At 37.8% G+C, this 14,357-nt stretch overlaps 1 protein-coding gene across 4 annotated transcripts in view; it reads right to left on the bottom strand.

The window, feature by feature from the left end:
- The window catches only part of LOC143848102 (enoyl-[acyl-carrier-protein] reductase, mitochondrial-like), a 20,326-nt gene extending 5,969 nt beyond the window's left edge, over positions 1 to 14,357 (bottom strand). For 3 of the 4 annotated variants that reach the window (XM_077356911.1, XM_077356910.1, XM_077356909.1), the window contains exons 1-9: positions 14,165 to 14,357; positions 10,608 to 10,705; positions 8,638 to 8,769; positions 8,294 to 8,437; positions 8,080 to 8,182; positions 4,010 to 4,109; positions 3,727 to 3,803; positions 3,561 to 3,639; positions 81 to 199 (exon numbers count right to left, since the gene is read on the bottom strand). In XM_077356911.1, coding sequence (XP_077213026.1) covers positions 81 to 199; positions 3,561 to 3,639; positions 3,727 to 3,803; positions 4,010 to 4,109; positions 8,080 to 8,182; positions 8,294 to 8,437; positions 8,638 to 8,769; positions 10,608 to 10,705; positions 14,165 to 14,331 — 1,019 coding nt within the window. In that variant the 5' untranslated portion in view covers positions 14,332 to 14,357. The remainder of the gene's footprint in view (positions 1 to 80; positions 200 to 3,560; positions 3,640 to 3,726; positions 3,804 to 4,009; positions 4,110 to 8,079; positions 8,183 to 8,293; positions 8,438 to 8,637; positions 8,770 to 10,607; positions 10,706 to 14,164) is intronic. The other variant, XM_077356914.1, reaches the window with a different exon arrangement.

The following is a 14,357-nucleotide window of genomic DNA, read 5'->3' as shown; positions in this document are numbered from 1 at the left end:
GTCGCAAACCACATTAAGAATCTGTTCATAAACTTGGAACATAAGTTACATACTAAACAGTAATATTAACGAAAACATACTCATATTTCAACTTCCCATCACAAATTAGGCCCATGAGGTAATCGATCATCAGTCTGCACTCTTTTGCTCTCTCAGAACTCATCCACTTCTGCAGCCAGAACCCCCGCAAGGAAAGATCCTACAATAGAATTAGTAAAAATGGAGTCACAGAAAGTTGTGTGTAGTGGGACAGGCATGAAAAGATTTTACTGATTATAAATGCACATGGTTAATGTTTTCTAAGTTATCCCTTCTAGAGTGTGGATGCCCTTGGATTATGACTTAAACCTCAGACTAAAGCAAACAGAGCCTTTGACATAAAACTACTCTTTAAGGGGTTAAGGCACTCTAAAATTTTCTCCAAATCTACAATGGAGAAGACAGCTGATTAGGATTCTTTTGTAGTCAGCGAGCAGCACTAAGAGTATCATTTTTGAACCGTTGAGATATAGAAGAAGAAAAAGCTTTTCTTTCTATCGAAGAAGAATCATGACACCAAACAAGGGAAAGAAAAGGGCAGTAGTTTGATAGAGAACACGATCATCAGGGGCACTAGGTGTATAGACTTGTCTCACTCCAACAAACCGTAAATCTACCAAGCTTACAAAATTGATCGAATTTGGTGATTACACCATGTGCGTAGCTTGGAGCCTTGGACCACTTGAGACATAAGATATTATTAATATACAAAGCAGATGCATACATCTCAAGGAGAGGGGATTTAGAGGCCCAATTCAATACCACAAATGCCCATAGAAAATTCTAGAATCTCATAACTTTATTCGATAGATCTTATTTAAGAACTAAAAGGAGTAAATATCATGTATGGTGGCCAAACATTTGGCTCTTCCCAAATGGAAAGAAGAATACAAAGCGGGAGTGAGAGAGCCTTTATTGATGAGTTCATCATATAATAAAGTGGTTCAAAGTTCAAACCTCTTAAGCAAAGGAATGAGGTTAGAGGCATATTTCATCTATGAAATATGCAATACAATCACCTCGCACACCACTTACAAAGATCTTGAGTCTCCCTAATATTGCTCCACAAATCTTGTCTAAGAAAATAGCATGAAAAATAAACCTTTGGTCGAGTGAGCTTTCGTATTGTACCAGGGTAGCTATAGGGGGAAACCAATGGATGGATGGTGCTAATAGCATTTCTATAACATGTTAATTTGCCCAAAATTTCAGCCCTTAGTTGCAAAATCGGAATTTTTTTAACGGCAAGTTGCAAAATACAATTCAAGCAGGAATTATGGCATTCATTTAACCTTATTATGAGGAATGCTAATGGTATGACAGATTCTCTAGCTAGGGAAGGTATCAGGTGGCAGAATATTGAATTGGGTAAACCTTACCCACTTAGCACACTGGCTTTTTTTCTTGGGTTCATTTCACTCCCTCTCTCTTATTGTACCTTTTGATTTCTTAATAAAATTCCCATTCCATTATCATTGAAACAAGAAAAGAAAAAACTAAAAATGCACACTGATACAATATTTACTACATTTGAAGAATGGAAAAATGATTTCACTAATCGCATGTAACTTCAAGAAAGACTGAAAGTTTTGATACCCGGGCATTACACATCCATGATGCTACAATGACATCTATGTTGCATGGATTCTCTGCCCCCCTATGCCGAATCCGTGTCGACACGTCTCCGCATCCGAATCGGACATGGATTCACGTGGGACACACCCAGATTCTTGTCGTAGCCGTGTCCCGTAGGAATCCCTTTTTTCCGGGCGAATCCGATTCATCGTTGTCTCTTTTGAAATGTGAATCCTGTGTATTTTCGCTTTAAACATATTTTCTTCTTAACTTTATTTTATATGAAAGCACAACCCGTACTCTTTTAATAAAACCCTAGCGCCTCGACCTTCGAACATCAACCCCCTTCCTCCTCCAACTCTCTTAATACAAAACTCGCCACAACCCTCTACCCTCAAAATTTTCATATATATATAAATATATACTAGTAAAAAACCCCGTGCGATGCACGGGCAGACAAAGAATTGTACGGACCACATCACGGGTTGATCCAAACCGTCCATGTGATGGAACACAACATAAATAGGTTGTGCCCCAAATATCATTTCCATAGGCTGATCCTAGCCCCCCAATCTATAGAGATTTCCATAATATGTTGTTCCTCTTAAATTGGATGGTTAAGATCACCCTATAGATTTTTTATTAAAAAAGCATAAAGGAGGGGGGTAGGATTGAAATTATTTGGCTTTAATGGGTGCCTTTGTTAAAAAGCATAAAGGAAGGGGTAGGATTGAAAATATGTGTGTTGAATGGGTGCCTTTGTTAAAAAATGTCAAAAAGAGTGATGTGTAATTCTACAAAAAATTCTCTTATTTTCTCTTTTACTATATAGATATAGATATATATGGGGAAAGTGATTGTGAGCGTCCCCTCATATAAGCTTATATGAGGTGAGTCAGGTGACCGCTAAAAACATGGTGGGCCCACATTTTTTGGGTGATCCGAACCACTCATTTGATAGACCCTGACGTAGATAGGGGGTGCCCAAAAAATCAGCTCCATAGGATCATCCTAACCTTCGAACTGTGGACGTGAAAGAGGGGAAAATGGGCGGGCATAAATTTGCCCAGTTACTCGTCCATTTTCCCCTCTACAGTACAAAGGGTTGGAATGATCCCATGGAGCTGATTTTTTGGGCATCCCCTATCTACGTCAGGGCCTATCAAATGACTGGTTTGGATCACCCCAAAAATGTGGGCCCACCATGTTTTTAGTGGTCACCTCATATGAGGGGCCGCTCACAATCACTTTCCCCTATATATATATATATATATATATATATATACGGAAAAGTGTTGCTACTCGGTCTTGTAGCTAAGCTTATCTACTCGGTCGGGTTAAATACAGTGGGGGCCCACATTGTTTGGGTGATCCAAACCATTCATTTGAAAGCCCCTTACCTAGATAGGGTGTCCACAAAAAATCAGACCCATAGGATCATCCTAACCCATCCAACAGTGGAGGGAAAAATGGGCAGATTTGTGGACAAACTGTGTCTGTCCATTTTTTTTCCATTTCCCCCTCCACTGTTGGATGGGTTAGAATGATCCTATGGGTCTGATTTTTTGTGGACACCCTATCTAGGTAAGGGGCTTTCAAATGAATGGTTTGGATCACCCAAACAATGTGGGCCCCCACTGCATTTAACCCAACCGAGTAGATAAGCTTAGCTACAAGACCGAGTAGCAACACTTTTCCGTATCCGAATTTGTGTCGGATATATATAAATTTTAAATTTTGGAAATTTTATTTTATTTAAAAATTACCGAATCCGAATCCTACTTATGGGGGTTTGCCGATCCCGACACCTCGAATCCGTGTCGGATCCCGACACACGAATCCGAATCCATGCAACAATGAATGACATGGAGATGCCATGAATGATGCTAATGTGAACAACAATTTAAAAAGTGAAAAAGGAAAAAAGAAGCATTTTTAGACCTTACCTTAAATATGAAAGATGAAGTAGATGCTGTGATAGGTTTCTTTGACATACCACCGTAAGTTACCATAGACCCTCCCTGGCTGGAGAGGAAAGATTTAAGTAGGTCAAAAAGAGAAAACTTGCATGAGGAATTAATGTTCTTTAAGATTTCAGCAAGAATGCTTCACCTTAAAAACTTTAGGACTAAAGAAGCAGGATTGCCCCCGACACAGTTGAATCCTAGTGCAGGTTCGGGTAGATCACCCTAAGCATGTTCGTTGAATGCAAAAATGTCAAATAAATAAGTAAGTAAATAAATATATACTTGCTAAATAAACCAACCAGAACAAACAAAACCTGAAAGAGCAACTGAAGAAATCACATATAATTTCCACATGGAAATCAAACAGAAAACAATCCTCTCTTTAAAAGTAATAATTATTTATTAGGGAAGTTAAAAGATAATGGTACCAGCAGACCCTTAACATTCTTCACTTCCAGCTGACTTTCAGTAAACACCTCATCTGCACCAAGTTTCTTGAGTTTTTGTTTAACGTCTTCTGACCCGACCCTACAAAAACTCAGGAAATGGTACAGCAAAATGTCAGTTCTTGCAAAAGGACAAACTAATCCTTTTGCTGGGAAAGCTGTAGGTTACGTAACAAAGAAACTAACACTAGTAAATGCTCATTTCTGCATAGCACGCACGCACACGCGCACACTATGGTTGGTAGTCACACTTGTATGCATAGCAATCAAGGCGAAATCCGTAACCTTCATCTGTTTTAGTATTGAAATATGAATGTTTATATGTTTTGTTTTCATTTCTGCATGTGTCTTAATATATTGAGAGAGATAGAGAATATCATGTTTTGCAGGGTTTTCCTTACTTTTTTCTGAGAGATAACAAGCAATGTTATTAAATAAAGAAAAAGAGGGGACAAGTTGATCCCAGAACAAGACAAAGAAAGAAAAAAAAGGACAAGCAAAGAACACAAGCTACATCTCAAGAATGTTATCTCCCACCCATAACAATTCCCCATCCAGCCCCTCTCTAGCCAATCCACAGACTATTCCATTGGCCGACCTGGAGATATGACAAAAGGATATTGTAATCCGTCTACAGATGTCTCTTATCTGCGATAAAATATTCGCCAAATGCCATGGGCCAGAGCCATTTGTTAGAAGCTAATGCAAACCCTAGGCTCGGATACCAAATTGGTGCACCCATGGTATGAAATTCTAAGGCACCAGCAAAGCTCTAATTTCTGCTTCATTTGAATCCACCACCACAATAGGGATGGGGAAAGCTTTGATAATGGAGCACTGGTCATCTCTAATCACATCGCCTATGCTCACCAGGTCGGATTACCCTAGAGTTGCCATCGGAATTTGATTCTAAAGAGTTAGGCAGAGGCGAAGTCCACTCAGTAATTCGTATATTCTTCTAACTCACACCAGGCAATCTCATACCAAGTCCTCCAGTAGTCACCCATTAAAATTATCCAAGTTACATAATTTTGAAGGGCAATAAAAGGTAAAAACTAAAAAGGGCATGCTCATTATATTGGAAAGCTGTCCCCTAGCAATGCTAAATCAGATGTAAATCTGATATATTGGATTGATAGGAAGAAGTCTCCCTTATCTGGTCTGAAACGAGAAACTCATGCCAGATTTAAGCTGGCATGGAACCAGAGTTGTCAACTCCGATTTATTCTACCACATTCGGTAAGGAAACTAAACACACTTGCATTGGAATCAACCAGTTCCAGTCCATTCTGGACTGTTGCAATTGTTTTGGTTTCTTCCAGTCAGTTCCTTTTAGTTTATGCATTTTTTATCAGTTTAGCCTTCCTAGTAAAATGCCTTTGGGTCAATCATCCCCAATGGAATTGGGGGTCCCCACAGGGGGTTGGGGGGGTGTTATGTGGATGGTACTTACATTATGTTGATTTAAGATGGATGTTAGCAATAGCATATCAGCCATAAAAAATAAAATATGTACTTATGTTTTGCTTTAGTTTTTTCCACTGTTCTTATGAATTTTTCTTTTTTCTTTTACTAAATTAATTTTTCAACTTAAAATTTATGTTGCAACTTCTGCAAAAGTTGAAAAACAAAATGATTAAATCTTAATTCCAACCAAGAAACAACCAAAGTTTATAATGAGTATCTTCTCAGTTTCTTTAGTTAAGGTTTCTAAAAGATAGTGGGACCTAAAATCCATTTTTAGTAAGATGAAAAACAGAAAATGGTTGGTGTATTTTGTATTTTTTCCAGCCAAATGCAGCTGCTATCAAGGTTTTCGTAAAAAAACTAACAGGAGGTGGTCTTTTGTAAAATATACCCCTAGGTGAGGTGATCTTTTACAAATTTTGAAAGTGGTTTTTGCAAAAAACCCTAAATATTTTTTGGCATGTTCAGTTTATACAAAATATATATACGTGCACATACATGCTACAAAACTAAAGCAATTCACAAATATAAGAAGTGAAAGCCATGCAAATATATCTTAAAATGACATTCTATGGAAAGATGAGCACTTTGAGAAACATGGTTTATGCATGTGCCTATGAGCTGGAGAAACCAATTAGTTGGATCAATTTAACCAAGACATTCCATTTTCTAAAACATCTGACATGTTAAACACAAGTGTACAATGCATTAAGGGCCTATCCCTTATCAATTTCCTATTCTATGGTATTATTTAAATGCTAATTATATAGTTTTGAGTCTTTTGACTTTTGATGTGTATTTGTGTAACTAGATACACTCTTCTATATTTTATAACTCTACATCCTGATGTTTATGTCATATTTTGTGCTTCAACATCATTATCTAAATGGTATGATTCGTGGACACTTCGGATTTTTAACACAAATGCGTGTCAACACGGACACGGCCATGGACACGTGTCGACATGTTTATAAGATTTTCTGAGATTTCACATCGACCACTTTTCCAGTAGCTTCTTTAGAGTCGAAATATTAGTGCTTTTGATGTGGAAGACAGAAATAACTGAGCTTTTCCTTGGTGTCAACCGTTAGAATAAAAGTATGCTGAAGGGTCTTGGTCATAGTACTTGTCAGCTAGTCATAGTACTGTTTAGTAAAAACAAAAAAGCTAGAAGATAAAAAAGGATGAGTTTTTCCTTGGCTGGTTCAATTGTCAGATACAAATAAGATGCATAGTAAACTAAATAGTCTTAGTCACAGTTCAGTTGTCAGATGGAAAAAGTACTGTCTAGAAAAGACAAAAAGCTTTGAACACAATTTTAAATTTTTAGTTCATGTTGCTGGGCAATTGGTTAATCTCTGTCCATTTAATTTATCTGAGCCATCCATTTTATTAATCTGAGCTATAAAATGGACGATACAGATCAGTAAGAGAGCAAGGCCTATCAAATGGACACTACAGATCAGTCATGTGGAACCTGCAACACCTCAAAAAGTCCAAACTCTATTGATCAGAGAGGTGGAACCTCCACCTGCAGCACCTCAAAAAGTTCAAACTCTAACTTCCCAAAACATGCATGTCAAACAATTCAAAGTCATTATCAGCAATAAAGTCATCTTTCAAAAAAAAAAAACAATTCAAAGTCAACGACTGTCTTCCCAACATCTTGTTTTGATAATAGCACTCACTTTTTGAAAACTCTCTCTAATCAGCCTAGAAATGTTACCTTGTCACAATTTCCCAAGGCGGCCGTTACCCTCAGTCCATGCCTATGAGAAGTTGGATGCTAGTCAGGTTGCTTAAACTGTCTAAGTTTCTCCTACAGATGGGATACAAAGAAATTGAGCTGGCCAAGTGCTAGTAAAACATTCTTTTCTCCGACATTATGAGGGATATGGAGGGAGCATAATTTTGAATCTTCCATGGAGGTCAAACTAAAAGTTGAAGTTCAAATGAATTGTCTAAGACGGGAATGGTACCTGTGGGGTTTTCGGTTCCAGAGTGGGATAGAATATTAAATGTGCCCATCTAGTGAATTTTAATTTTTTATGTTTGTGATGGGAACCCAGGCAACCAAAATTTGGAGGCAGTTTTTCCTACGGGCCAGTGATGTAAACTCATTTATTCAGGGCCATAATTATAACTACAACAGCATGAAGGTCATTTCTCTATGAAACAAGAATAATCTCCCAGATGAGATGCCCTGCGTGACATTGTGATTTCAGATTATTTCCTCAACACAATTTGATGGATCAAAGGGTACTCACCCCTAGATTGGATCAGGATCAGGGTTTTTAGACTGGATTTGGCAATGTTCCTTCTAACAACATGAACAGAAAGAGGCATTAATAATTGAGATGTTTCAGATTCAAGTTCTCACAAGTTTAACTAAAAATAATAATTGGGATTTTTCTTCTAATATTTCAATATTCGCCATCGAGATTCAGTAATGGATTAGAAGAAGCTACCAAATACAAAACAAAAGAGAGAACCCATTGCCAAATTTATTCAAATTGACGAAATTGCCGGAAGAGAATTATCATGAAGTCTATAGGATTGGAACTTAAAAGAATGCCAATTTGCACCTGTCTCTGATAATATTTATGCTATGGATGCCCCGGATTTGTGCCAGCTGAATAATACACTGCCCTACAATACTTGTAGCACCATTTTGCACAATAGCATCTCCTACTCATTTCCAAACCATTAGTCAGAGGAAACAAATGGGAGGGGATATAGAAAGCTAAATACAAGAAAATGACAATCTGATACAACAAAATTAGATAAGCCAGCACTTACCAGGATTCAACTTAACAAAGTCTTCGAGCATTCGCAAAGCGGTCAAAGGATTTACAGTGACTGTAGCAGCATACTCCATAGGGACATCCTTATTAACTTTGTGCCACACGCTCTCCTCTTTCACAATACATGTTTGCCATGTTCCTAAGCAGTGCATACTTCATCATTGTCTAAGAAGATCAGGTAGAACAAGACAAACACCACGAGATGACTTTTGAGTACCAGAAATACTATAAAAACATTGGAAACACTAGCAGAGGATTATCAAGTATAAGAATTCCGGTCACTGGAATACCTACAAGAAAACATTCACAATCCTAAATGCCTAAATAGTTAGGAAATACCGAAAGATGGAGGGGATGGAATGACCCAATCACCGATCGAAAGATCCTTAACTGCAGAACCCAAAGCTTGTATTTCCCCAACCCCTTCGTATCCTCCAATTGCGGGCACTGAAGGCCTTACAGGATATACACCTAAGATACATATATGTAAAGAAGCAAAAATCAAGTAACCAAAATGACAATTTAGCTACTGTAAGGAAGCCTATTTAATGCTTATGTAAATCTTCAGTATTAGCAATTAGTAAACAAATAACATGGAACTATAAACCAACCAAACAGCTAGATTAAATGAAATAGAAAAGCCTATATAAATATATAATGCTTCTGAAAAAAACATAATGCAGTTAGATTAAACCAACCAAGAAATTATTTGTTACCTTTCAAAAAAAATAATATAATGCCTCTGAAATCTGCAGTATTAGCAAGTAGTAACAAATAGCATAGAACTATAAACCGTCCATTCAGTTAGATTAAATGCAATAGAAAGCAATATGTATTATAATGCTCTTTTTTCTAAAGAAAGGTGATTCTATTTTCCAAAAGAGAATGAGATAAAATCAGCTCGTCAGTGGCACACAATACACTTCATTTTACACCAGTAATGGAAGGATTTATCTTGTTCTTGCATACCAATCCACATGGCTTTGTGCTTTATTGAATAGGAGAAAAGTCAGGTTTTGCAGTTTGCCAACAATCACTGTTGAGCATCAGAATTCAGAAATGAGAAATCACTGGGATTAAATCATCTGAGTCAGGTGGCACCCTTAGAAGCAGGAATCTTCCCTCGGGGTGCCGCTCCCACCTCAGAACCTCGATTCAGCGCTCCTTAGGAAGGAGCTTCCAGGGAGCGCCACCCCAAAGAGACGGGAACCTCTCCCATGACGCTCCAAGCCCGCTTCCGCTCCCAGTCTGTTTCTATTACTACATAAGTCCCACCATCACCAACTTTCTTGCATCAAACCCCTCCAACTCTTCAAAGTACTTCATTGGAGCAAGCACGAAGGCTTGTGGATCTTCAAAAGGCACGAGGAACGAGTGCACGGAAATGAAGATGGTTAGAAATTACAGTTTTTATTATGTACTTAAATTTTGAAAGATACATATGAAAATGGTTACAAACTATTATTTTTTGATGTACTTGAATTTGAGAGATATATAAAGAAAATATTACATACACGCTCCCATGTCGCTCCCAAACTTAGACTCTTCTAGACCCTCAAACTTCCTCGCCCCCGCCTCCACCCCCACACCCACTTCGTGCTTCTAAGGTGACACCAATGGAAAGACTTGAACCTGTGAATGTTATTCCTCCGACTGATCTTAGCGATGGGCTTCTAATTCTAGGACGTTGCAAATCAGATCACTCCACATGCAATCTTTCCTCTTCATCAAGGTCCTTCACCTGCAACATTATCTAGGTCTAGTTTTGTACAATTGTGGTTGGCATACACAACAATTTCCTTGGCCAATCAATCCGTCAATCACTGTTTGGGAGGCCCTTGATGAACCTACATCATGTTGTTAGTGTCTGATTGGTTGCTAGATTGTGCTGTACAGAAAGATTGACACTGGCGATCTAGGAACCAAAGTTGGAGGTAGTTGTGAACTCAATCATTAATCAGACTAGAAATAAAAGAAATACTATCCAGCTTGTCTGTCGGCAAGGGGATTTGCTAGGAAACCATTGGTGGAGACTTCAACAATAAAGAATGAATGATATGCTTGCCATATATAATGTAACATATATGAATTAGGTAACACACACACACACACACACACACACACACACACACACACACACACACACACACACACACACTGATATTTGAGAATATAATAATATAAGTTTGTTCTTCTTTGTCCATAGGAAAAAGTTTCCTCTCTCTATTTTTAACTAAATAATAAACAAAAGGAGAAGGCCATATAACAAAAAACAGCTTTTGAAAAAATAAAATATAAAGCATAACAACCTTCAATTCTATTGATATCAGAAGGATTGATTGGGGCTGCAAGCATTTTGACACAAACATCATTTCCTCTAAGTTCAACTGGAGGAAGATCAATCACCCTGCAAGTGAAGCAAAGACCCACATTACAATAATCAAAGTTGGATTTATTCTTTCTTTCTTTCTTTATTATGTGCAATTAAAATTCTACAAATGAAAAATGAAAAGACAAAGGCTTTGCAAGCAAAGTAGACAACCTAACTACCACAAGACTATATATCTAGTGCATATTAGGGTTACAGAGTGTGAGGTGTTTGTGCGTTTCTTAGCCGAGAGAAAAGAAAACAACGTTTGTATCTCTAACCGAAATAGTGAAAATCTATTATCCCGTGGACGGAGGCACACTACCGAACTATGTAAATCTTATGTCTTCTTACTTTGTGTTTGTGTTTCTTACATCTTATCTCTCCACTAGCTGTGTATCGTGTTTGATCATGTTTTGAAAGATTAGAGATCTCTTAGTTTTCAACACAGGCAAAAGACTTGTATGTTGAATCAACTGGTTATATAAGGCATGAACCGAAAAATTTACCCATCTAAGACCAACATCAAATTATCTTATCAACACCAGCTCTCTCTACATAAATCAAATTAATTGTTTCAGGAAATACACAAATGAGTCAACCTTCAAATCGGAAAAAATTTCTTCGAAACTAAAATTTCCAATCCATCACCCCATTCTGCTTGCAAAAAAAATTGACCACACTAATCCTTTGATCGGAAGCCACATTGAAGAGCATAAAGAAATCCAATTTCAGAGGTCTATGTCCACACCCCTCATCACCCAAAATCTGATCTTCACCCCACTACCAATTCTAAGGTGGACGCCTACTTGAAAAAGGGATTTAGCCTTCTTAATATCATGGCAGACCGAGATACTAAAGGCTTTACGCTTATCATATAGGAGACTATCCCCCAAAAAATAGATCCATACTTAGCTTCAATGTCCATTCTCCAGAGACAATCTCTATCTTCTCCAAACCTCCACTCATTCCCCTAGCAAAGCCTTATTCATCAATCTCAACCTTTTGATGCCAAAGTCCACAATTTTTTTTCCGACTTACATACCTCTTCTCAAATGAGTAAGTGATATTTAATGTTATCCTTCGTCGTTTTATAGAAATTTTCGTTGGAGTTCATCAATCCTATTAATCATTGACATGGGGTATAGGAATAATGACGTGAAGCAAATGGGAAGATTTAGCAAAACGGCCTTAACAAGAGTAATTCTACCCCCTACCATTCAAAAAAGAAGGGATTAATTCTAAGGACAAAAGGCTTTTTCCAAAGGGACAATATCTCGATAACCGGATCCCAAAGACTCTTTGAGGAACTATCAATGCACAACAAAAGACCCAAATAAGAATTAGGGATTGTTCTAGACCTACAACCAAAGATCTTAGCAAATTTTGTGACTTCTGAGTCATTTTATATGGATTCCCATAACCTCAGATTTAAAAAACCTAATCCATAGACCAGTAATATCCTTGTACCATATGAGGAGAGCATTTAGGTTTTCAAAATTGTAGATGTCAGGGGTATTGAAGGGAAGAGTATCATTAACATATTAAAGGTGTGTGATTGTCACCCGATTTTGACTGACATTAAACCCTTCAATCAGTCCTCTGGATTTGGCCATTTTCATTATCCTATCAAGATAATCCTCCATGATAGTAAATATGGAAGGGAGATAGGGGTCGCTCTGACATAATCCTCCGGATGTCCTGAAGAACCATTTAGGTGAACTATTAACCAGAACTGAGCACCACGCCGGCCATTTGCAGCTTCTCATCCAGCCATGCCACTTAATTTCGAATCCCATTCTTCCCATGAGAAAATCTAGGTAGCTCCACTCCACTCTATCATACACTTTTTCAATATAAATTTCACATAGAACTCCTCGTTTCCCATTCCGATGGTAAAATCTATAAATTCATTTGTGAGTAAATCTCCATCGAGAATTTGTCTGCAATGAATGAAGTGAACACACTTTGAGCTTTCGAAATAGTTCCTCCAAGTGCCACAAAACCTATTAACCAACACTTTGTCCAAAATCTTGTAAATACTTCCCACCAGACTAATGGGTCGAAAATCGAACAAGTTGGATTCTTCTAGCTTTGATCTTGTGAGTGGATTCTTCTTGTTTTATCAATCAGCCAACACCAATTTCTAGGATTTTTCTCAAATTTTCTTTTTTTTTTATTTTTATTTTTGTATTTCGATAAAAACATTATCTTGGTCATAAATAATACTATGAAATAAACCACGTAGTGGATCCCACTTATTTCGATGATCAAAATCATTCATTTAGTGATCTTTACCATAGACTGACAGAAAAATCTCATCGGAAAGATCATCTTATCCCTATAATATGTTTTGTGACATAAGCACAATTGAGAAAAGTCATACATTTACCACTGCGACATGTGGTTACTCGAATACTGGAAATGGAATACGAGCCTTAGTTTATGCTTAACATTGGAATAAAGGAAATCACTTCAAGGCTTAACCACTTCAGATATCCCCTCTTATCCTAACTGGAACGGACCCTATATGACCCCATTGAAGAACATCTAAGTGTCTCCATTGTTATGCTACTTCTATTTTCGAAGCATTTTTCTTCAAATTCACTTCTCTACATCTATGTTTGCAGTATTTTTCTTCTGATTCACTTCTCTCTTATTGAGTGGTTTTTCTATTATGAAATAAGGAAGGATGCAACTTGGGTCAAGTTTTACCATTTTACGATACCCGAAAATACCCCGGGGTCGAGTTCAGAAATTATGAGTCTTGAGTTGGGTCGGATTTCAAATTGAAAAGCCCGACCCAATCTCGGCTCGGATTGATTTTTAAGAAGAAAAAAAAACCCGAAAACCCAACCCAACTAGAGCTTCATAACATAAAAAATTTCCCACTTCTTCGTCAACACGTAAAAGACAAAAGCCTAACACTCCTCTCTCACCCAATGACCCAATGCACTCGACGGCGACCGACGCCTCTCCACTTTTCACTTCTTCAACCACCTTCATTCCTCCCAACTCCAAAGTGAAAACCATTAGTTGTATCAAAGATATCTCTTCATAGGAGAAGCATTTCCAAACCAGAAATACCTGACCCGCCCGACACAACTCGTAACCCTAGTAATAAGTCCATGAAAACTCCATGGACCCCTTTACTGAATGCAATGGAAAACACAATTACAACAAAGAACATATAAGAGCCTACCCCATTTCGTTTTACTTCTCTATTTTTTACATTTGTCTTTGATTTGGGTATTGGGTGTAATGGTTTAAAAGATTTCACTGTGCATTCATTTCTTTATGCTTGGATATATAAACATTTTAGCGCATTATTTTCTCTGCAATGACAGAAAAAACATACAATTTTGAAGAATGCATGATGAGAAAGTAGAGCCTACCTCTAAAATCCAAATCTTAAAAGATATGAACTTATATATAGAAATAGGTAGAAATTAGGAGTAGGAAAGATGAAACCCTAGATTGAATTGAGAAGAGTGGAACCTGGTAACCTGGTCTGGTGGACCGTGGTGCTCGTAGACGACGGCTTTGGACGGTGGAGATAGATTAGAGGCGAATGCGCGAATGCTGACCGTTGGATTGCCCGGAGTTCTATAGCGGCGGAGAGATGGAGAGTGGAATAATTTTAGGGTTAACCTCACACACCCCATTCTCTCTGCCAAGGAGTGATTAGGGT

This window comes from Tasmannia lanceolata, unplaced genomic scaffold (assembly GCF_043159265.1).
Source record: "Tasmannia lanceolata isolate RefF3 unplaced genomic scaffold, GAP_Taslan_0.1 ptg000016l, whole genome shotgun sequence".
NCBI classification, from domain to species: Eukaryota; Viridiplantae; Streptophyta; class Magnoliopsida; order Canellales; family Winteraceae; genus Tasmannia; species Tasmannia lanceolata.
This window is presented reverse-complemented; position numbering and strand designations above follow the sequence as displayed.